At 54.3% G+C, this 23,145-nt stretch overlaps 1 protein-coding gene across 2 annotated transcripts in view; it reads right to left on the bottom strand.

The window, feature by feature from the left end:
• The window catches only part of ca10a (carbonic anhydrase 10 (inactive)a), a 723,416-nt gene that overhangs the window by 161,414 nt on the left and 538,857 nt on the right, over positions 1-23,145 (bottom strand). For both annotated transcript variants that reach the window (XM_088000831.1, XM_088000832.1), the window contains exon 8: positions 18,189-18,363. In XM_088000831.1, coding sequence (XP_087856957.1) covers positions 18,189-18,363 — 175 coding nt within the window. The remainder of the gene's footprint in view (positions 1-18,188; positions 18,364-23,145) is intronic.

The following is a 23,145-nucleotide window of genomic DNA, read 5'->3' on the forward strand; positions in this document are numbered from 1 at the left end:
AGTGTTGGGGGAGAGTATTGGTCGGCAGTGTTGGAGGACAGTGTTGGGGAAAGTGTTATGGGACCGTGTTGGGGGACAGTGTTATGGGACCGTGTTGGGGGACGGTGTTAGGGGACTGTGTTGTGGAACAGTGTTGGGGGACAGTGATGGGGGACAGTGTTGGGGGACCGTGTTGGGGGACCGTGTTGGGGGACCGTGTTGGGGGACAGTGTTGGGGGACAGTGTTGGGGGACAGTGTTGGATACAGTGTTTGGGACAGTGTTGGGGGACTGTGTTGGGGACTATGTTGGGGACAGTGTTGGGGGACAGTGTTGGGGACTATGTTGGGGACAGTGTTGGTGTCAGTGTTCGGGTCAGTGTTGGTGGACATTGTTGGGGGACAGAGTTGGGGACAGTGTTGGGGACAGTGTTGGGGACAGTGTTATGGGACCGTGTTGGGGGACCGTGTTGGGGGACCGTGTTGGGGGACAGTGTTGGGGACAGTGTTGGGGGACCGTGTTGGATACAGTGTTGGGGGACAGTGTTGGGGGACAGTGTTGGGGGACAGTGTTATGGGACCGTGTTAAGGGACCGTGTTGGGGGATCGTGTTGGGGGACCGTGTTGGGGGACAGTGTTGGGGGACAGTGTTGGGGGACAGTGTTGGATACAGTGTTTGGGACAGTGCTGAGGGACAGTGTTGGTGGAGAGTATTGGTCGGCAGTGTTGGAGGACAGTGTTGGGGAAAGTGTTATGGGACCGTGTTGGGGGACCGTGTTGGGGGACAGTGTTATGGGACCGTGTTGGGGGACCGTGTTAGGGGACTGTGTTGTGGAACAGTGTTGGGGGACAGTGTTGGGGGACCGTGTTGGATACAGTGTTGGGGGACAGTGTTGGGGGACAGTGTTGGGGGACAGTGTTATGGGACCGTGTTAAGGGACCGTGTTGGGGGATCGTGTTGGGGGACCGTGTTGGGGGACAGTGTTGGGGGACAGTGTTGGGGGACAGTGTTGGATACAGTGTTTGGGACAGTGCTGAGGGACAGTGTTGGGGACTGTGTTGGGGACAGTGTTGGGGGAGAGTATTGGTCGGCAGTGTTGGGGGACAGTGTTGGGGGACAGTGTTGGGGGACAGTGTTATGGGACCGTGTTATGGGACCGTGTTATGGGACCGTGTTGGGGGACCGTGTTGGGGGACAGTGTTGGGGACAGTGTTGGGGGACACTGTTAGGGATAGCGTTAGGGACAGTGTTGGGGACAGTGTTGTGGGACAGTGTTGCGGGACAGTTTTGGGGGACAGTGTTGCGGGTCAGTGTTGGGGACAGTGTTGCGGGACAGCGTTCGGGGACAGTGTTGGGGGACAGTGTTGGGGGACAGTGTTGGGGGACAGTGTTGGGGACAGTGTTGTGGACAGTGTTGGGGGACAGTGTGGGGAGACAGTTTTGGAGGACAGTGTTGGGGGACAGTGTTCGGGGATAGTGTTGGGGGTCAGTCTTGGGGACAGTGTTGGGGACAGTTTTTGGGGACAGTGTTGGGGGACAGTGTTGGGGGACAGTCTTGGGGAACAGTGCTGGGGGACAGTGTTGGGGGACAGTGTTGGGGGACAGTGTTGGGGGACAGTGTTGGGGGAGAGCGTTGGGGGAGAGCGTTGGGGGAGAGCGTTGGGGGACAGTGTAGGGAACAGTGTTCGGCGACAGTGTTGGGGACTGTGTTGGGGACAGTGTTGGGGGAGAGTATTGGTCGGCAGTGTTGGAGGACAGTGTTGGGGAAAGTGTTATGGGACCGTGTTGGGGGACAGTGTTATGGGACCGTGTTGGGGGACGGTGTTAGGGGACTGTGTTGTGGAACAGTGTTGGGGGACAGTGATGGGGGACAGTGTTGGGGGACCGTGTTGGGGGACCGTGTTGGGGGACAGTGTTGGGGGACAGTGTTGGGGGACAGTGTTGGATACAGTGTTTGGGACAGTGTTGGGGGACTGTGTTGGGGACTATGTTGGGGACAGTGTTGGGGGACAGTGTTGGGGACTATGTTGGGGACAGTGTTGGTGTCAGTGTTCGGGTCAGTGTTGGTGGACATTGTTGGGGGACAGAGTTGGGGACAGTGTTGGGGACAGTGTTGGGGACAGTGTTATGGGACCGTGTTGGGGGACCGTGTTGGGGGACCGTGTTGGGGGACAGTGTTGGGGACAGTGTTGGATACAGTGTTTGGAACAGTGGTGGGGGACTGTGTTAGGGACAGTGATGGAGGGCAGTGTTGGGGATAGTGTTGCGGGTCAGTGTTGGGAACAGTGTTGCGGGACAGTGTTGTGGGACAGCGTTCGGGGACAGTGTTGGGGGACAGTGTTGGGGGACAGTTTTGGGGGACAGTGTTGGGGACAGTGTGGCGGGACAGTGTTGTGGGACAGTGTTGCGGGACAGCGTTCGGGGACAGTGTTGTGGAACAGTGTTGTGGACAGTGTTGGGGGACAGTGTGGGGAGACAGTTTTGGGGGACAGTGTTGGGGGACAGTGTTCGGGGATAGTGTTGGGGGTCAGTCTTGGGGACAGTGTTGGGGACAGTTTTTGGGGACAGTGTTGGGGGACAGTGTTGGGGGACAGTGTTGGGGGACAGTGTTGGGGGACAGTGTTGGGGGAGAGCGTTGGGGGAGAGCGTTGGGGGAGAGTGTTGGGGGACAGTGTAGGGAACAGTGATCGGCGACAGTGTTGGGGACTGTTTTTGGGGACAGTGTTGGGGGAGAGTATTGGTCGGCAGTGTTGGAGGACAGTGTTGGGGAAAGTGTTATGGGACCGTGTTGGGGGACCGTGTTAGGGGACTGTGTTGTGGAACAGTGTTGGGGGACAGTGTTGGGGGACAGTGTTGGGGGACCGTGTTGGGGGACCGTGTTGGGGGACAGTGTTGGGGGACAGTGTTGGGGGACAGTGTTGGATACAGTGTTTGGGACAGTGGTGGGGGACTGTGTTGGGGACTATGTTGGGGACAGTGTTGGGGGAGAGTATTGGTCGGCAGTGTTGGGGGACAGTGTTGGGGGACAGTGTTGGGGGACAGTGTTATGGGACCGTGTTATGGGACCGTGTTGGGGGACTGTGTTGGGGGACCGTGTTGGGGGACTGTGTTGGATACAGTGTTTGGGACAATGGTGGGGGACGGTTTTGGGGACAGTGTTGCGGGACAGTGTTGGGAACAGTGTTGCGGGACAGTGTTGGGAACAGTGTTGCGGGACAGTGTTGGCGGGACAGTGTTGGGGACAGTGTTGTGGGACAGTGTCGCGGGACAGTGTTAGGAACAGTGTTATTGGACAATGCTGCGGGACAGTTTTTGGGGACAGTGTTGGGGACTGTGTTATTGGACAATGTTGTGGGACAGTGTTAGGGGACAGTGTTGGGGGACAGTGTTGGATACAGTGCTGGGCACAGTGGTGGGGGACAGTGTGGGGGAGAGTTTTGGGGCACAGTGTTGGGGACAGTGTTGGGGGACACTGTTAGGGATAGCGTTGGGGACAGTGTTGGGGACAGTGTTGTGGGACAGTGTTGCGGGACAGTGTTGGGGGACAGTGTTGGGGGACAGTTTTGGGGGACATTGTTGCGGGTCAGTGTTGGGGACAGTGTGGCGGGACAGTATTGCGGGACAGCGTTCGGGGACAGTTTTGGGGGACAGTGTTGGGGGACAGTGTTGGGGGACAGTGTTGGGGACAGTGTTGGGGACAGTGTTGGGGGACAGTGTGGGGAGACAGTTTTGGGGGACAGTGTTGGGGGACAGTGTTCGGGGATAGTGTTGGGGGTCAGTCTTGGGGACAGTGTTGGGGACAGTTTTTGGGGACCGTGTTGGGGGACAGTGTTGGGGGACAGTCTTGGGGAACAGTGTTGGGGGACAGTGTTGGGGGACAGTGTTGGGGGACTGTGTTGGGGGACAGTGTTGGGGGAGAGCGTTGGGGGAGAGCGTTGGGGGAGAGCGTTGGGGGACAGTGTAGGGAACAGTGTTCGGCGACAGTGTTGGGGACTGTGTTGGGGACAGTGTTGGGGGAGAGTATTGGTCGGCAGTGTTGGAGGACAGTGTTGGGGAAAGTGTTATGGGACCGTGTTGGGGGACCGTGTTAGGGGACTGTGTTGTGGAACAGTGTTGGGGGACAGTGTTGGGGGACAGTGTTGGGGGACCGTGTTGGGGGACCGTGTTGGGGGACAGTGTTGGGGGACAGTGTTGGGGACAGTGTTGGGGGACAGTGTTGGATACAGTGTTTGGGACAGTGGTGGGGGACTGTGTTGGGGACTATGTTGGGGACAGTGTTGGGGGAGAGTATTGGTCGGCAGTGTTGGGGGACAGTGTTGGGGGACAGTGTTGGGGGACAGTGTTATGGGACCGTGTTATGGGACCGTGTTGGGGGACTGTGTTGGGGGACCGTGTTGGGGGACAGTGTTGGATACAGTGTTTGGGACAATGGTGGGGGACTGTTTTGGGGACAGTGTTGCGGGACAGTGTTGGGAACAGTGTTGCGGGACAGTGTTGGTGGGACAGTGTTGGGGACAGTGTTGTGGGACAGTGTCGCGGGACAGTGTTAGGAACAGTGTTATTGGACAATGCTGCGGGACAGTTTTTGGGGACAGTGTTGGGGACTGTGTTATTGGACAATGTTGTGGGACAGTGTTAGGGGACAGTGTTGGGGGACAGTGTTGGATACAGTGCTGGGGACAGTGGTGGGGGACAGTGGTGGGGGACAGTGGTGGGGGACAGTGGTGGGGACAGTGTGGGGGAGAGTTTTGGGGGACAGTGTTGGGGACAGTGTTGGGGGACACTGTTAGGGATAGCGTTGGGGACAGTGTTGGGGACAGTGTTGTGGGACAGTGCTGCGGGACAGTGTTGGGGACCGTGCTGGGGGACAGTGTTGAGGGACAGTGTTGAGGGACAGTGTTGGAGAGAGTATTGGGGACAGTGTGGGGAACAGTGTTGGGAACAGTGTTGGGGGACCGTGTTGGGAACAGTGTTGGGGGACAGTGTTGGGGGATAGTGTTGGGGACAGTGTTGCGGGACAGTGTTATGGGACCATGTTGGGAGACAGTGTTGGGGGACAGTGTTGGGGGACAGTGTTGGAGGACAGTGTTGGGGGACAGTGTTGGAGACAGTGTTGGGGGACAGTGTTGGAGAGAGTCTTGTGCACAGTCTTGGATACAGTGTTGGGGGACAGCGTTGGGGACCGCGTTGGGGACAGCGTTGGAGGACAGTGATGGGGACAGTGTTGGGAACAGCATTCGGGGACAGTATTGGGGACATTGTTGGAGACAGTGTTGAGGGAGAGTATTGGTCGGCAGTGTTGGGGGACAGTGTTGGGAATTCGCGTTGGAGACTGTTGTGGGACTGTGTTGGGGGACTGTGTTGGGGGACAGTGTTATGGGACCGTGTTATGGGACCGTGTTGGGGGACCGTGTTGGGGGACCGTGTTGGGGGACAGTGTTGGGGGACAGTGTTGGGGGACAGTGTTTTGGACAGTGATGGGGGACTGTGTTGGGGGACAGTGTTCGGGATAGTGTTGTGGGACAATGTTGGGGACAGTGTTGAGGGACAGTGTTGCGCGACAGTGTTGGGGGACAGTGTTGGGGACAGTCTTGGGGACAGTGTTGGGGGAGATCATTGGGGGACAGTGTTGTGGACCGTGTTGGGCACAGTGTTGGGGACAGTGTTGGGGGACAGTGTTGGATACAGTGTTGGGGACAGTGTTGGGGACAGTTTTGGGGACAGTGTGGGGTGAGAGTTTTGGGGGACAGTGTTGGGGACAGTGTTGGGGGACACTGTTGGGGGACAGTGTTGGGGGACAGTGTTGGGGAAAGTGTTGGGGACAGTGTTGTGGGACAGTGTTGCGGGACAGTGTTGGGGACAGTGTTGGGGGACAGTGTTGGGGGACAGTGTTGGGGGACAGTGTTGGGGACAGTGTTGCGGGACAGTGTTATGGGACCGTGTTGGGAGACAGTGTTGGGGGACAGTGTTGGGGGACAGTGTTGGGGGACAGTGTTGGAGAGAGTCTTGTGGACAGTGTTGGGGACAGTGTTGGGGGACAGTGTTGTGGACAGTGTTGTGGACAGTGTTGGGGAACATTTTGGGGACAGTGTTGGGGGACAGTGTTAGGGGACAGTGTTGGGGAACAGTGTTAGGAGACAGTGTTGGGGACAATATTGGGGAACAGTGTTGGGGACAGTCTTGGATACAGTGTTGGGGGACAGTGCTGGGGACAGTGTTGGCGGAGAGCGTTGGGGGACAGTGTTGGGGACCGCGCTGGGGACAGCGTTGGAGGACAGTGTTGGGGATAGTGTTTGGTGATAGTGTTGGTGATAGTGTTGGGGACAGTGTTGGAGACAGTGTTGGAGACAGTGTTGGGGAACAGTGTTGGGGGACAGTGTTGGGGGAGAGCGTTGGGGGACAGTGTTGGGAACAGTGTTCGGGGACATTGTTGGGGACAGTGTTGGGGACAGTGTTGGAGACAGTGTTGGGGGACAGTGTTGGGAGATGGTGTTGGAGACTGTTGTGGGACTGTGTTGGGGGACTGTGTTGGGGGACCGTGTTGGTGGACCGTGTTGGGGGACAGTGTTGGGGGACAGTGGTGGGGGACAGTGTTGGGGACAGCAGGGGGGGGGGAGAGCATTGGGGGACAGTGTTGGGGAACAGTGTTGGGGACAGTGTTGGGGACAGTGTTGTGGGACAGTGTTGTGGGACAGTGTTGTGGGACAGTGTTGGGGGACCGTGTTGGGGAACCGTGTTGGGGACAGTGTTGGGGGACAGTGTTGAGGGACAGTTTTGGAGACAGTGTTGGGGGACAGTGTTGGGGGATACTGTTGCGGATAGATTTGGGGACAGTGTTGGGGACAGTGTTGGGGGACAGTGTTGGGGGACAGTGTTGGGGGACAGTGTTGGGGACAGTGTTGCGGGACAGTGTTATGGGACCGTGTTGGGGGACCGTGTTGGGGGACCGTGTTGGGGGAACGTATTGGGAGACAGTGTTGGGGGACAGTGTTGGGGGACCGTGTTGGGGGACCGTGTTGGGGACAGTGTTGGGGGACAGTGTTGAGAGACAGTTTTGGAGACAGTGTTGGGGGACAGTGTTGGAGAGAGTGTTAGGGACAGTGTTGGGGACAGTGTTGGGGGACAGTGTTGGGGAACAGTGTTGGGGAACAGTGTTGGGGAACAGTTTTGGGGACAGTGGGGGTCAGTGTTGGGGATCGTGTTGGAGAGAGTGTTTGGGGACTGTGTTGGGGAGAGTGTTGGGGACAGTGTTGGGAAGAGTGTTGGGGGACCGTGTTTGGGGACAGTGTTGGGGACAGTGTTGGGTAGAGTGCTGGGAGTGTGCTGGGGACAGTGTTGGGGGACAGTTTTGGGGGACAGTGTTGGGTACAGTGTTGGGGGACAGTGTTGCGGGAGAGCGTTGGGGGTCCGCATTGGAGGACTGTATCGGAGACAGTGTTGGGAGACAGTGTTGGGTGACAGTGTTGAGGGTGAGCGTTGGGGGACAGTGTTGAGAACTGTGTTCGAGGACAGTGTTGGGGACAGTGTTGGAGACAGTATTGGGGGAGAGTGTTGGGGGGCAGTGCTGGAGGACAGTGTTGGGGACAGTGTTGGAGACAGTGTTGGAGACAGTTTTGGGGTACTGTGTTGGAGACAGTGTTGTGGGACTGTGTTGGGGGACTGTGTTGGGGGACAGTGTTGGGGGACAGTGTTGGGGGACAGTTTTGGGAGACAGTGTTGGGGATAGTGTTGGATACAGTGTTGGGGGACAGTGTTGGGGGACAGTGTTGGGGGACTGTGTTTGGGGACTGTGTTGGGGATAGGGTTGTGGGACAATGTTGGGGAGAGTGTTGGGGAGAGTGTTGGGGAGAGTGTTGGGGACAGTGTTATGGGACAGTGTTGGGGGACAGTGTTGGGGACAGTGTTGGGGACAGTGTTGGGGGACAGTGTTGCGGGACAGTGTTGGGAGACAGTGTTGGGTGACAGTGTTGAGGGTGAGCGTTGGGGGACAGTGTTGAGAACTGTGTTCGAGGACAGTGTTGGGGACAGTGTTGGAGACAGTATTGGGGGAGAGTGTTGGGGGGCAGTGCTGGAGGACAGTGTTGGGGACAGTGTTGGAGACAGTGTTGGAGACAGTGTTGGGGTACTGTGTTGGAGACAGTGTTGGGGGACTGTGTTGGGGGACTGTGTTGGGGGACAGTGTTGGGGGACAGTGTTGGGGGACAGTTTTGGGAGACAGTGTTGGGGATAGTGTTGGATACAGTGTTGGGGGACAGTGTTGGGAGACAGTGTTGGGGGACTGTGTTTGGGGACTGTGTTGGGGATAGGGTTGTGGGACAATGTTGGGGAGAGTGTTGGGGAGAGTGTTGGGGACAGTGTTATGGGACAGTGTTGGGGGACAGTGTTGGGGACAGTGTTGGGGACAGTGTTGGGGGACAGTGTTGCGGGACAGTGTTGGGGGACAGTGTTGGGGGACTGTGTTGGGGGACTGTGTTGGGGGACTGTGTTGGGGGACTGTGTTGGGGATAGTGTGGTGGAAGAGTTTTGGGGGACAGTGTTGGGGACAGTGTTGGGGGACAGTGTTGGGGGAGTGTGTTGGGGACAGTGTTGGGGTACAGTGTTGAGGGACAGTGTTGGAGAGAGTGTTGGGGACAGTGTTAGGGAGAGTGTTGGGGGACAGTGTTGGGAACAGTGTTGGGGACAGTGTTGGGGGACAGTGTTGGGAGATGGTGTTGGGGGACCGTGTTGGGGGACAGTGCTGGGGGACAGTGGTGGGGGACAGTGGAGGGGGACAGTGGAGGGGGACAGTGGAGGGGGACAGTGTTGGGGGACCGTGTTGGTGGACCGTGTTGGGGGACAGTGTTGGGGGACAGTGGTGGGGGACAGTGTTGGGGACAGCAGGGGGGGGAGAGCATTGGGGGACAGTGTTGGGGAACAGTGTTGGGGACAGTGTTGGGGACAGTGTTGTGGGACAGTGTTGTGGGACAGTGTTGGGGGACCGTGTTGGGGGACCGTGTTGGGGACAGTGTTGGGGGACAGTGTTGAGGGACAGTTTTGGAGACAGTGTTGGGGGATAGTGTTGGGGGATACTGTTGGGGATAGATTTGGGGACAGTGTTGGGGACAGTGTTGTGGGACAGTGTTGGGGGACAGTGTTGGAGGACAGTGTTGGGGGACAGTGTTGGGGGACAGTGTTGGGGACAGTGTTGCGGGACAGTGTTATGGGACCGTGTTAGGGGACCGTGTTGGGGGACTGTGTTGGGGGACCGTATTGGGAGACAGTGTTGGGGGACCGTGTTGGGGGACCGTGTTGGGGACAGTGTTGGGGGACAGTGTTGAGAGACAGTTTTGGAGACAGTGTTTTGGGGACAGTGTTGGAGAGAGTGTTAGGGACAGTGTTGGGGACAGTGTTGGGGGACAGTGTTGGGGAACAGTTTTGGGGACAGTGTTGGAGTCAGTGTTGGGGATCATGTTGGAGAGAGTGTTTGGGGACTGTGTTGGGGAGAGTGTTGGGGACAGTGTTGGGAAGAGTGTTGGGAAGAGTGTTGGGAAGAGTGTTGGGGGACAGTGTTGGGGACAGTGTTGGGGAGAGTGCTGGGGAGTGTGCTGGGGACAGTGTTGGGGGACAGTTTTGGGGGACAGTGTTGGGTACAGTGTTGGGGGACAGTGTTGTGGGAGAGCGTTGGGGGTCCGCATTGGAGGACTGTATCGGAGACAGTGTTGGGAGACAGTGTTGGGTGACAGTGTTGAGGGAGAGTGTTGGGGGGTAGTGCTGGAGGACAGTGTTGGGGACAGTGTTGGAGACAGTGTTGGAGACAGTGTTAGGGGACTGTGTTGGAGACAGTGTTGGGGGACTGTGTTGGGGGACTGTGTTGGGGGACAGTGTTGGGGGACAGTGTTGGGGGACAGTGTTGGGGACAGTTTTGGGGGACAGTGTTGGGGACAGTGTTGGGAACAGTGTTGGGGGACAGTGTCGGGGGACAGTGTTGTGGACAGTGTTGTGGACAGTGTTGGGGAACTGTTTTGGGGATAGGGTTGTGGGACAATGTTGGGGAAAGTGTTGGGGAGAGTGTTGGGGACAGTGTTATGGGACAGTGTTGGGGGACAGTGTTGGGGAACAGTGTTGGGGGACTGTGTTGGGGGACTGTGTTGGGGGACTGTGTTGGGGGACTGTGTTAGGGATAGTGTGGTGGAAGAGTTTTGGGGGACAGTGTTGGGGACAGTGTTGGGGACAGTGTTGGGGACAGTGTTATGGGACAGTGTTGGGGGACAGTGTTGGGGGACAGTGTTGGGGGACAGTGTTGGGGAACAGTGTTGGGGAACAGTGTTGGGGGACTGTGTTGGGGGACTGTGTTGGGGGACTGTGTTAGGGATAGTGTGGTGGAAGAGTTTTGGGGGACAGTGTTGGGGACAGTGTTGGGCGACAGTGTTGGGGGAGTGTGTTGGGGACAGTGTTGGGGTACAGTGTTGAGGGACAGTGTTGGAGAAAGTGTTGGGGGACAGTGTTGTGGACAGTGTTGGGGAACTGTTTTGGGGACAGTGTTGGGGACAGCTTTGTGTGAGAGTGTTATGGACAGTGTTGGTGACAGTGTTGGGGAATGTGTTGGAGTGAGTCTTGGGAGACAGTGTTGGGGACAGTGTTGCGGGAGAGCGTTGGGGGTCCGCATTGGAGGACTGTATCGGAGACAGTGTTGGGAGACAGTGTTGGGTGACAGTGTTGAGGGTGAGCGTTGGGGGACAGTGTTGAGAACTGTGTTCGAGGACAGTGTTGGGGACAGTGTTGGAGACAGTATTGGGGGAGAGTGTTGGGGGGCAGTGCTGGAGGACAGTGTTGGGGACAGTGTTGGAGACAGTGTTGGAGACAGTTTTGGGGTACTGTGTTGGAGACAGTGTTGTGGGACTGTGTTGGGGGACTGTGTTGGGGGACAGTGTTGGGGGACAGTGTTGGGGGACAGTTTTGGGAGACAGTGTTGGGGATAGTGTTGGATACAGTGTTGGGGGACAGTGTTGGGGGACTGTGTTTGGGGACTGTGTTGGGGATAGGGTTGTGGGACAATGTTGGGGAGAGTGTTGGGGAGAGTGTTGGGGAGAGTGTTGGGGACAGTGTTATGGGACAGTGTTGGGGGACAGTGTTGGGGACAGTGTTGGGGACAGTGTTGGGGGACAGTGTTGCGGGACAGTGTTGGGAGACAGTGTTGGGTGACAGTGTTGAGGGTGAGCGTTGGGGGACAGTGTTGAGAACTGTGTTCGAGGACAGTGTTGGGGACAGTGTTGGAGACAGTATTGGGGGAGAGTGTTGGGGGGCAGTGCTGGAGGACAGTGTTGGGGACAGTGTTGGAGACAGTGTTGGAGACAGTGTTGGGGTACTGTGTTGGAGACAGTGTTGGGGGACTGTGTTGGGGGACTGTGTTGGGGGACAGTGTTGGGGGACAGTGTTGGGGGACAGTTTTGGGAGACAGTGTTGGGGATAGTGTTGGATACAGTGTTGGGGGACAGTGTTGGGAGACAGTGTTGGGGGACTGTGTTTGGGGACTGTGTTGGGGATAGGGTTGTGGGACAATGTTGGGGAGAGTGTTGGGGAGAGTGTTGGGGACAGTGTTATGGGACAGTGTTGGGGGACAGTGTTGCGGGACAGTGTTGGGGGACAGTGTTGGGGACAGTGTTGGGGACAGTGTTGGGGGACAGTGTTGCGGGACAGTGTTGGGGGACAGTGTTGGGGGACTGTGTTGGGGGACTGTGTTGGGGGACTGTGTTGGGGGACTGTGTTGGGGATAGTGTGGTGGAAGAGTTTTGGGGGACAGTGTTGGGGACAGTGTTGGGGGACAGTGTTGGGGGAGTGTGTTGGGGACAGTGTTGGGGTACAGTGTTGAGGGACAGTGTTGGAGAGAGTGTTGGAGACAGTGTTAGGGAGAGTGTTGGGGGACAGTGTTGGGAACAGTGTTGGGGACAGTGTTGGGGGACAGTGTTGGGAGATGGTGTTGGGGGACCGTGTTGGGGGACAGTGCTGGGGGACAGTGGTGGGGGACAGTGGAGGGGGACAGTGGAGGGGGACAGTGTTGGGGGACCGTGTTGGTGGACCGTGTTGGGGGACAGTGTTGGGGGACAGTGGTGGGGGACAGTGTTGGGGACAGCAGGGGGGGGAGAGCATTGGGGGACAGTGTTGGGGAACAGTGTTGGGGACAGTGTTGGGGACAGTGTTGTGGGACAGTGTTGTGGGACAGTGTTGGGGGACCGTGTTGGGGGACCGTGTTGGGGACAGTGTTGGGGGACAGTGTTGAGGGACAGTTTTGGAGACAGTGTTGGGGGATAGTGTTGGGGGATACTGTTGGGGATAGATTTGGGGACAGTGTTGGGGACAGTGTTGTGGGACAGTGTTGGGGGACAGTGTTGGAGGACAGTGTTGGGGGACAGTGTTGGGGGACAGTGTTGGGGACAGTGTTGCGGGACAGTGTTATGGGACTGTGTTAGGGGACCGTGTTGGGGGACTGTGTTGGGGGACCGTATTGGGAGACAGTGTTGGGGGACCGTGTTGGGGGACCGTGTTGGGGACAGTGTTGGGGGACAGTGTTGAGAGACAGTTTTGGAGACAGTGTTTTGGGGACAGTGTTGGAGAGAGTGTTAGGGACAGTGTTGGGGACAGTGTTGGGGGACAGTGTTGGGGAACAGTTTTGGGGACAGTGTTGGAGTCAGTGTTGGGGATCATGTTGGAGAGAGTGTTTGGGGACTGTGTTGGGGAGAGTGTTGGGGACAGTGTTGGGAAGAGTGTTGGGAAGAGTGTTGGGAAGAGTGTTGGGGGACAGTGTTGGGGACAGTGTTGGGGAGAGTGCTGGGGAGTGTGCTGGGGACAGTGTTGGGGGACAGTTTTGGGGGACAGTGTTGGGTACAGTGTTGGGGGACAGTGTTGTGGGAGAGCGTTGGGGGTCCGCATTGGAGGACTGTATCGGAGACAGTGTTGGGAGACAGTGTTGGGTGACAGTGTTGAGGGAGAGTGTTGGGGGGCAGTGCTGGAGGACAGTGTTGGGGACAGTGTTGGAGACAGTGTTGGAGACAGTGTTAGGGGACTGTGTTGGAGACAGTGTTGGGGGACTGTGTTGGGGGACTGTGTTGGGGGACAGTGTTGGGGGACAGTGTTGGGGGACAGTGTTGGGGACAGTTTTGGGGGACAGTGTTGGGGACAGTGTTGGGAACAGTGTTGGGGGACAGTGTCGGGGGACAGTGTTGTGGACAGTGTTGTGGACAGTGTTGGGGAACTGTTTTGGGGATAGGGTTGTGGGACAATGTTGGGGAAAGTGTTGGGGAGAGTGTTGGGGACAGTGTTATGGGACAGTGTTGGGGGACAGTGTTGGGGAACAGTGTTGGGGGACTGTGTTGGGGGACTGTGTTGGGGGACTGTGTTGGGGGACTGTGTTAGGGATAGTGTGGTGGAAGAGTTTTGGGGGACAGTGTTGGGGACAGTGTTGGGGACAGTGTTGGGGACAGTGTTATGGGACAGTGTTGGGGGACAGTGTTGGGGGACAGTGTTGGGGGACAGTGTTGGGGAACAGTGTTGGGGGACTGTGTTGGGGGACTGTGTTGGGGGACTGTGTTGGGGGACTGTGTTAGGGATAGTGTGGTGGAAGAGTTTTGGGGGACAGTGTTGGGGACAGTGTTGGGCGACAGTGTTGGGGGAGTGTGTTGGGGACAGTGTTGGGGTACAGTGTTGAGGGACAGTGTTGGAGAAAGTGTTGGGGGACAGTGTTGTGGACAGTGTTGGGGAACTGTTTTGGGGACAGTGTTGGGGACAGCTTTGTGTGAGAGTGTTATGGACAGTGTTGGTGACAGTGTTGGGGAATGTGTTGGAGTGAGTCTTGGGAGACAGTGTTGGGGACAGTGTTGGGGAGAGTGCTGAGGGACAGTGTTGGGGGACAGTGTTGGGGGACAGTGTTGGGGGACAGTGTTGGGGGACAGTGTTGGGGACAGTGTTTGGGGATAGTGTTGGGGGACAGTGTTGGGGACAGTGTTTGGGGATAGTGTTGGGGACAGTGTTTGGGGATAGCATTGGGAGATTGTGTTGGGGGACAGTGTTTTTTCCTGATGACAGTGTGGGTGCCCACCAGTAGCAGGAGTGTGTGTGTGTGTGTGTGAGGCCTTACCTCGGGACTGGAGTTTCTGTGTGTGTGTGTGTGTGTGTGTGTGAGGCCTTACCTCGGTACTGGAGTTTCTGTGTGTGTGTGTGTGTGTGTGTGTGTGAGACCTTACCTCGGTATTGGAGTTTCTGTGTGTGTGTGTGTGTGTGTGTGAGGCCTTACCTCGGTATTGGAGTTTCTGTGTGTGTGTGTGTGAGGCCTTACCTCGGTATTGGAGTTTCTGTGTGTGTGTGTGTGAGGCCTTACCTCGGTATTGGAGTTTCTGTGTGTGTGAGTGAGAGGCCTTACCTCAGTATTGGAGTTTCTGTGTGTGTGTGTGTGAGTGTGAGGCCTTACCTCGGTATTGGAGTTTCTGTGTGAGTGTGTGTGAATGTGAGTGAGAGGCCTTACCTCGGTATTGGAGTTTCTGTGTGTGTGTGTGTGTGAATGTGAGTGAGAGGCCTTACCTCGGTATTGGAGTTTCTGTGTGTGTGTGTGTGAATGTGAGTGAGAGGCCTTACCTCGGTATTGGAGTTTCTGTGTGTGTGTGTGTGTGTGTGAGGCCTTACCTCGGTATTGGAGTTTCTGTGTGTGTGAGTGAGAGGCCTTACCTCGGTATTGGAGTTTCTGTGTGTGTGCATGTGAGTGTGAGAGAGGCCTTACCTCGGTATTGGAGTTTCTGTGTGTGTGTGTGTGTGAGAGGCCTTACCTCGGTACTGGAGTTTCTGTGTGTGTGTGTGTGTGTGTGTGAGGCCTTACCTCGGTACTGGAGTTTCTGTGTGTGTGAGTGAGAGGCCTTACCTCAGTATTGGAGTTTCTGTGCGTGTGTGTGTGAGTGTGAGGCCTTACCTCGGTATTGGAGTTTCTGTGTGTGTGTGTGTGTGAATGTGAGTGAGAGGCCTTACCTCGGTATTGGAGTTTCTGTGTGTGTGTGTGTGAATGTGAGTGAGAGGCCTTACCTCGGTATTGGAGTTTCTGTGTGTGTGTGTGTGAATGTGAGTGAGAGGCCTTACCTCGGTATTGGAGTTTCTGTGTGTGTGTGTGTGTGTGTGTGTGAGGCCTTACCTCGGTATTGGAGTTTCTGTGTGTGTGAGTGAGAGGCCTTACCTCGGTATTGGAGTTTCTGTGTGTGTGCGTGTGAGTGTGAGAGAGGCCTTACCTCGGTATTGGAGTTTCTGTGTGTGTGTGTGTGTGTGTGTGAGAGGCCTTACCTCAGTACTGGAGTTTCTGTGTGTGTGTGTGTGAGAGGCCTTACCTCGGTACTGGAGTTTCTGTGTGTGTGTGTGTGTGTGTGTGAGGCCTTACCTCGGTATTGGAGTTTCTGTGTGTGTGTGTGTGTGTGTGTGTGAGGCCTTACCTCGGTATTGGAGTTTCTGTGTGTGTGTGTGTGTGAGTGAGAGGCCTTACCTCGGTACTGGAGTTTCTGTGTGTGTGTGTGTGTGTGAGAGGCCTTACCTCGGTACTGGAGTTTCTGTGTGTGTGTGAGGCCTTACCTCGGTATTGGAGTTTCTGTGTGTGTGTGTGTGTGTGTGAGTGTGAGTGTGTGAGGCCTTACCTCGGTACTGGATTTTCTGTATGTGTGTGTGTGTGTGTGTGTGTGTGTGAGAGGCCTTACCTCGGTATTGGAGTTTGTGTGTTTGTGAGAGGCCTTACCTCGGTACTGGAGTTTCTGTGTGTGTGTGTGTGTGTGTGTGTGTGTGAGGCCTTACCTCGGTATTGGAGTTTCTGTGTGTGTGTGTGTGTGTGAGGCCTTACCTCACTACTGGAGTTTCTGTGTGTGTGTGTGTGAGTGTGAGTGAGAGGCCTTACCTCGGTATTGGAGTTTCTGTGTGTGTGCGTGTGAGTGAGAGAGAGGCCTTACCTCGGTATTGGAGTTTCTGTGTGTGTGTGTGAGAGGCCTTACCTCGGTACTGGAGTTTCTGTGTGTGTGTGTGTGTGTGTGTGTGAGGCCTTACCTCGGTACTGGAGTTTCTGTGTGTGTGAGTGAGAGGCCTTACCTCAGTATTGGAGTTTCTGTGTGTGTGTGTGTGAGTGTGAGGCCTTACCTCGGTATTGGAGTTTCTGTGTGTGTGTGTGTGAATGTGAGTGAGAGGCCTTACCTCGGTATTGGAGTTTCTGTGTGTGTGTGTGTGAATGTGAGTGAGAGGCCTTACCTCGGTATTGGAGTTTCTGTGTGTGTGTGTGTGAATGTGAGTGAGAGGCCTTACCTCGGTATTGGAGTTTCTGTGTGTGTGTGTGTGTGTGTGTGAGGCCTTACCTCGGTATTGGAGTTTCCGTGTGTGTGAGTGAGAGGCCTTACCTCGGTATTGGAGTTTCTGTGTGTGTGCGTGTGAGTGTGAGAGAGGCATTACCTCGGTATTGGAGTTTCTGTGTGTGTGTGTGTGTGTGTGTGAGAGGCCTTACCTCGGTACTGGAGTTTCTGTGTGTGTGTGTGTGTGTGTGTGTGTGAGGCCTTACCTCGGTACTGGAGTTTCTGTGTGTGTGTGTGTGTGTGTGTGAGGCCTTACCTCGGTATTGGAGTTTCTGTGTGTGTGTGTGTGTGTGTGTGAGGCCTTACCTCGGTATTGGAGTTTCTGTGTGTGTGTGAGTGAGAGGCCTTACCTCGGTACTGGAGTTTCTGTGTGTGTGTGTGTGTGTGAGAGGCCTTACCTCGGTACTGGAGTTTCTCTGTGTGTGTGTGTGTGTGTGTGTGTGTGAGGCCTTACCTCGGTATTGGAGTTTCTGTGTGTGTGTGTGTGTGTGAGTGTGAGTGTGTGAGGCCTTACCTCGGTATTGGAGTTTCTGTGTGTGTGAGTGTGTGAGTGAGAGGCCTTACCTCGGTACTGGATTTTCTGTATGTGTGTGTGTGTGTGTGTGTGTGTGTGAGGCCTTACCTCGGTATTGGAGTTTGTGTGTTTGTGAGAGGCCTTACCTCGGTACTGGAGTTTCTGTGTGTGTGTGTGTGTGTGTGTGTGTGAGGCCTTACCTCACTACTGGAGTTTCTGTGTGTGTGTGTGAGTGTGAGTGAGAGGCCTTACCTTGGTACTGGAGTTTATGTGTGTGTGTGTGTCTGTGTGTGTGAGAGGCCTTACCTCGGTATTGGAGTTTCTGTGTGTGTGTGTGTGTGTGTGAGGCCTTACCTCACTACTGGAGTTTCTGTGTGTGTGTGTGAGTGTGAGTGAGAGGCCTTACCTTGGTACTGGAGTTTGTGTGTGTGTGTGTGTCTGTGTGTGTGAGAGGCCTTACCTCGGTACTGGAGTTTCTGTATATGTGTGTGTGTGTGAGGCCTTACCTCGGTACTGGAGTTTCTGTGTGTGTGTGTGTGTGTGTGTGAGTGTGAGGCCTTACCTCGGTATTGGAGTTTCTGTGTGTGTGTGTGAGGCCTTACCTCGGTATTGGAGTTTCTGTGTGTGTGAGTGAGAGGCCTTACCTCGGTATTGGAGTTTCTGTGTGTGTGTGTGTGTGTGTGAGGCCTTACCTCGGTATTGGAGTTTCTGTATGTGTGTGTGTGTGTGAGGCCTTACCTCGGTACTGGAGTTTCTGTGTGTGTGTGTGTGTGTGTGTGTGTGTGTGAGGCCTTACCTCGGTATTGGAGTTTCTGTGTGTGTGAGGCCTTACCTCGGTATTGGAGTTTCTGTGTGTGTGTGTGTGTGAGTGAGAGGCCTTACCTCGGTACTGGAGTTTCTGTATGTGTGTGTGTGTGTGAGGCCTTACCTCGGTACTGGAGTTTCTGTGTGTGTGTGTGTGTGAGGCCTTACATCGGTATTGGAGTTTCTGTGTGTGTGTGTGTGTGTGAGTGTGAGTGTGTGAGGCCTTACCTCGGTATTGGAGTTTCTGTGTGTGTGAGTGTGTGAGTGAGAGGCCTTACCTCGGTACTGGATTTTCTGTATGTGTGTGTGTGAGAGGTCTTACCTCGGTATTGGAGTTTCTGTGTGTGTGTGTGTGTGTGTGAGGCCTTACCTCGGTACTGGAGTTTCTGTGTGTGTGTGAGGCCTTACCTCACTACTGGAGTTTCTGTGTGTGTGTGTGAGTGTGAGTGAGAGGCCTTACCTTGGTACTGGAGTTTGTGTGTGTCTGTGTGTGTGAGAGGCCTTACCTCGGTACTGGAGTTTGTGTGTGTGTGTGTGTGTGTGTGAGAGAGGCCTTACCTCGGTACTGGAGTTTCTGTGCTCTGTTGTTGGGGCAGTCCTTGCCTTGGAGACTGAAGTTGATATTTGTTCGGATACAGCGGTTATTGAGGGGCTGCACAGGCCGGAAGTTATCACTCATACTCAGGAATATCTGTGACGGCTGGTTTTGACTCAGGAGCCTTAATGAATGCATCTGAAAGAAGTAACAGAGAGAGAGAGAGAGATCCTCAATTTAATCTTGTAGAGGCTAACTCTCACTGGGGTACAGTCCCACACACACTGACTCTCACTGGGGTACAGTCCCACACACACTGACTCTCACTGGGATGCAGTCCCACACACACTGACTCTCACTGTGGTACAGTCCCACACACACTGACTCTCACTGGGGTACAGTCCCACACACATTGGCTCTCACTGGGGTACAGTCCCACACACACTGACTCTCACTGGGGTACAGTCCCACACACACTGACTCTCACTGGGGTACAGTCCCACACACACAGGCTCTCACTGGGGTACAGTCCCACACACACTGACTCTCACTGGGGTACAGTCCCACACACACTGACTCTCACTGTGGTACAGTCCCCACACACTGACTCTCACTGGGTACAGTCCCACACACGCTGACTCTCACTGGGGTACAGTCCCACACACATTGACTCTCTCTGGGGTACAGTCCCACACACACTGACTCTCACTGGGGTACAGTCCCCCACACACTGACTCTCTCTGGGGTACAGTCCCCCACACACTGACTCTCACTGGGGTACAGGCCCCCACACACTGACTCTCTCTGGGGTACAGTCCCACACACACTGACTCTCACTGGGGTACAGTCCCCCACACACTGACTCTCTCTGGGGTACAGTCCCACACACACTGACTCTCACTGGGGTACAGTCCCACACACACTGACTCTCTCTGGGGTACAGTCCCACACACACTGACTCTCACTGGGGTACAGTCCCCCACACACTGACTCTCTCTGGGGTACAGTCCCACACACACTGACTCTCACTGCGGTACAGTCCCACACACACTGACTCTCACTGGGAAGAGTACTGAGCTGATTTAACCTGTTGTCTGTATCAAATCTTGGATAAACTCTATTTTCCAGATGTGTTGACTGTATTCTGTCCTGTTTCTGCCAACTCTGTTACTAATCTCCTTGTTATTTAAGTTAAAAATCACACAACACCAGGTTATAGTTCAACAGGTTTAATTGGAAGCACTCTCCAAATCTTGTTATTTAACACTGTCTGAGCTGAGTGGCTGCTCTGGAATGTGAGGTTTTGTCACATAGACACGAGACTGACTGTGAACACATCAGGCAAGGAGCTAAGCCTGGGGTTCCTGTCCCTGCAGTCTGAGAGGTCTCTGTTCACCGTGACTCTCTGCTCTCTGTCCCTTAACCATCTCCACATCAACTCACTCACTCATCGTTTTTATAACAACAACTTCCATTTTTTAACCAGGTGTTTTGAAACACTTTGAGACCTTCCTTTGGTTTGAAAATCTTCATGAAGAACATCAACTACGCGACCTCCATCCACCCTCTCAATGGGTTTTGAAACACAGTTAGAACATTGGAATAGCCAATAGATACTTAGAACATGCAGCCTGTGTTTTCCAATGTCAGGACCAGGTGTATATTCAATATCTACGCAATTCTGTTGTGAAAATTAATGTGGTAATGAATGATATAAAATTATACAAATATTCTGGTTGGATTAACTCCAGGTTAAAAAGCCTGAATGTCCTGTTGTCATCATAAACGCGAGTAATTCACAGAGTCTGAAACAAACCAACCGATATCTCACACAAAACACAGGGACTGCTGAAGAAACTCAGCAGGACTGGCAGCATTGTGGAGAGGGAAATCACATTTAATGTTTCCAGTCTGACCTGACTCCTCTTCAGTGCTGAGGGAGTGCCGCACTGTCGGAGGGTCAGTGCTGAGGGAGTGCCGCACTGTCGGAGGGTCAGTGCTGAGGGAGTGCCGCACTGTCGGAGGGTCAGTGCTGAGGGAGTGCCGCACTGTCAGAGGGTCAGTGCTGAGGGAGTGCCGCACTGTCGGAGGGTCAGTGCTGAGGGAGTGTCGCACTGTCGGAGGGTCAGTGTTGAGGGAGTGCTGCACTGTCGGAGGGTCAGTGCTGAGGGAGTGCGGCACTGTCGGAGGGTCAGTGCTGAGGGAGTGCCGCACTGTCGGAGGGTCAGTACTGACACACACACACAGACACACACACTCATACAGACACACACACACGCAGACACACACACACACAGACACACACACTCACACAGACACACACACACACGCAGACACACACACACACAGACACACACAGGCACACACACGCAGACACACACACACACACAGACACACACACACACACAGACACACACACACGCAGACACACACACAGGCACACACACACAGACACACAGACACACACAGACACACACACACAGACACACACACACACAGGCACACACACACACAGACACAGACACACACACACACACATGCAGACACACAGACACACACAGGCACACACAGGCACACACAGGCACACACACACACACACACACACAGACACACACACAGACACACACACACATATGCACACAGACCTCTATTCCTGATGAAGGGCTTTTGTCTGAATCATCGATTTCGAAGCTCCTTGAACTGCTGTGCTCTTCCAGCACCACTAATCCAGAATATGCACACAGACACCAGAGAGGACTACTCTGTTGCGATATGAGTTTAAAAAAAACAGACTGAAATAAAGACCATGGGTCCAGAGGAATGAATTCAGTAGTTAGATTGGATTCACCTCTCACAGTTGCTTCTGATCCCCATTGACAAGGTCAAATTGTTGGTCGGTGGAGAATAATGGAAGATCTGCAGACTTGACTTTGGACTGAGATGGGAAAGAGTTCAGTGTTTTGGCATTTGAAATTTTATTTGGTTTTCAATTTACTTTACTAAAAGAGAACGATTTTATGTTCTGTGTTAAGGTTTATCTCTTATCGAGAGAGAGAGAGCTGTTTCCTGCTACAAGCATTATTGACAACTCATATTCCAGGGCTGTGAAAACCAGAGCTACAAACTCAGAGGCTGTTGCTAGGCAATGAACAGAACTAATCAAAGACTCCTCCAAATTGATTTGTCTTTCAATGTTGCAATAAAACTCTGACATATCACTTCTTCAAACGCTCACTGCTCTCGTCTCGATGTTTTAGAAACAATATGTCAGTCTTGGCTCTGTTTGACTCTTTTGTCTTCCCATATCCAAGAAACAGCACGGCATATCGGTGACTCGGGAAGTTGATGAAGGGACTGCAGCATGGGGTGGGGTTTCAGTTCACATTTTCGGGGTTAAAGACAAGCTGGGGTCAGCTGGCAAAGCTGACGCACATTTCGATTTCTTTCCTGGTTCTCTCTTCCTGGGACCAGGTCAACACGGAGACGGGCAGGGTCCCTGAGCATGTACAGTGGGGGAGAATCGAGGGGGGAGCCAGTCAGTGGCATCAATCCCACTCTGATGGGGAGACAGTACATCCACAGGGAGCTGTGTCTGCTACAGCATGGCCACTTCCTGATCACACCAATTCCTGAGACACTCAGCCACGGAAACCAAAGGGCGATTTTGCACAGTTGCTGTAGAATCACAGAAGCTGGACAGTGTGGAAGCAGTCCATTCAGCCCATCTGGTCCATACTAACCCTCCAAAGAGCGTCCATTCACTCCTGATGAAGGGCTCTGGCCCGAAGCGTTGATTCTCCTGCTCCTCAGACGCTGCCTGACCTGATGTGCTTTTCCAGCACCACTCTGATCTCGACTCTGATCTCCAGCATCTGCAGTCCTCACTTTTGCCTCCATCCCAACCCACCAGCCTACCCTCTCTTGGTGACCCTGCATCTCCAAGGGCTAACCCACCAAGCCTGCAGGGTACACGACCAAATGGTGCCACCCCCCGCTCCAACGGAAGAGAAATTACAGAAGGTCTCTCTAGCATCACCGTCAGGATTGGTCTGACTGAACACACAGGCACAAACACAGACACACACACACAGACACATACACAGAGACACACACACACAGATACACACACAGACACATACACACACACACAGGCAGACATGCAGACACACACAGACACACACACACATACACAGACACACAAACAGGCACACACGCAGACACACTCACAGACACAGACACACACAGACAGAAACATACACAAACAGACACAGGCACACACACAGACACAGACACAAACACACACACACAGACACACAGGCTAAAACACACACAGACACAAACACACATAAACAGACACAGGCACACACGCACAGACACAGACATACACACACACAGACACAGACACACACAGACACATACAGGCACATATGCAGACACACACAGACACAAACACTCACACACACAGACACAAACACTCACACACAGACACACATGCATACACACACACACACAGACACAAACAGACACAGACATACAGACATACACACACACACACAGACACATACGCAGACACACTGACACATAGACAGACACACACAGACACACAGATACAGACACACAGACACAAACACTCACACACAGACACACACGCAGACACAAACACACACAGACACACAGACATAGACACACGCAGACACACAAAGAGACACATACAGACACAGACACACAGACACAGACACACGCAGACAAAGACATACACGCAGACACACACGCAGACACACACACTGAGACACACACACACATAGACACCCACAGACACACAGACAGACACACTGACGCACAAGCAGACACACACACAGGCACAGACACATACAGACACACAGACACAGACATACACGCAGACACACACAGACACAAACACTCACACACAGACACACACACAGTCACACACACAGACACACACACAGACACAAACACACA

Source organism: Chiloscyllium plagiosum, unplaced genomic scaffold (assembly GCF_037043375.1).
Source record: "Chiloscyllium plagiosum isolate Xiang-an unplaced genomic scaffold, Cpla_swu_hap1 HiC_scaffold_25, whole genome shotgun sequence".
Taxonomy (NCBI): Eukaryota; Metazoa; Chordata; class Chondrichthyes; order Orectolobiformes; family Hemiscylliidae; genus Chiloscyllium; species Chiloscyllium plagiosum.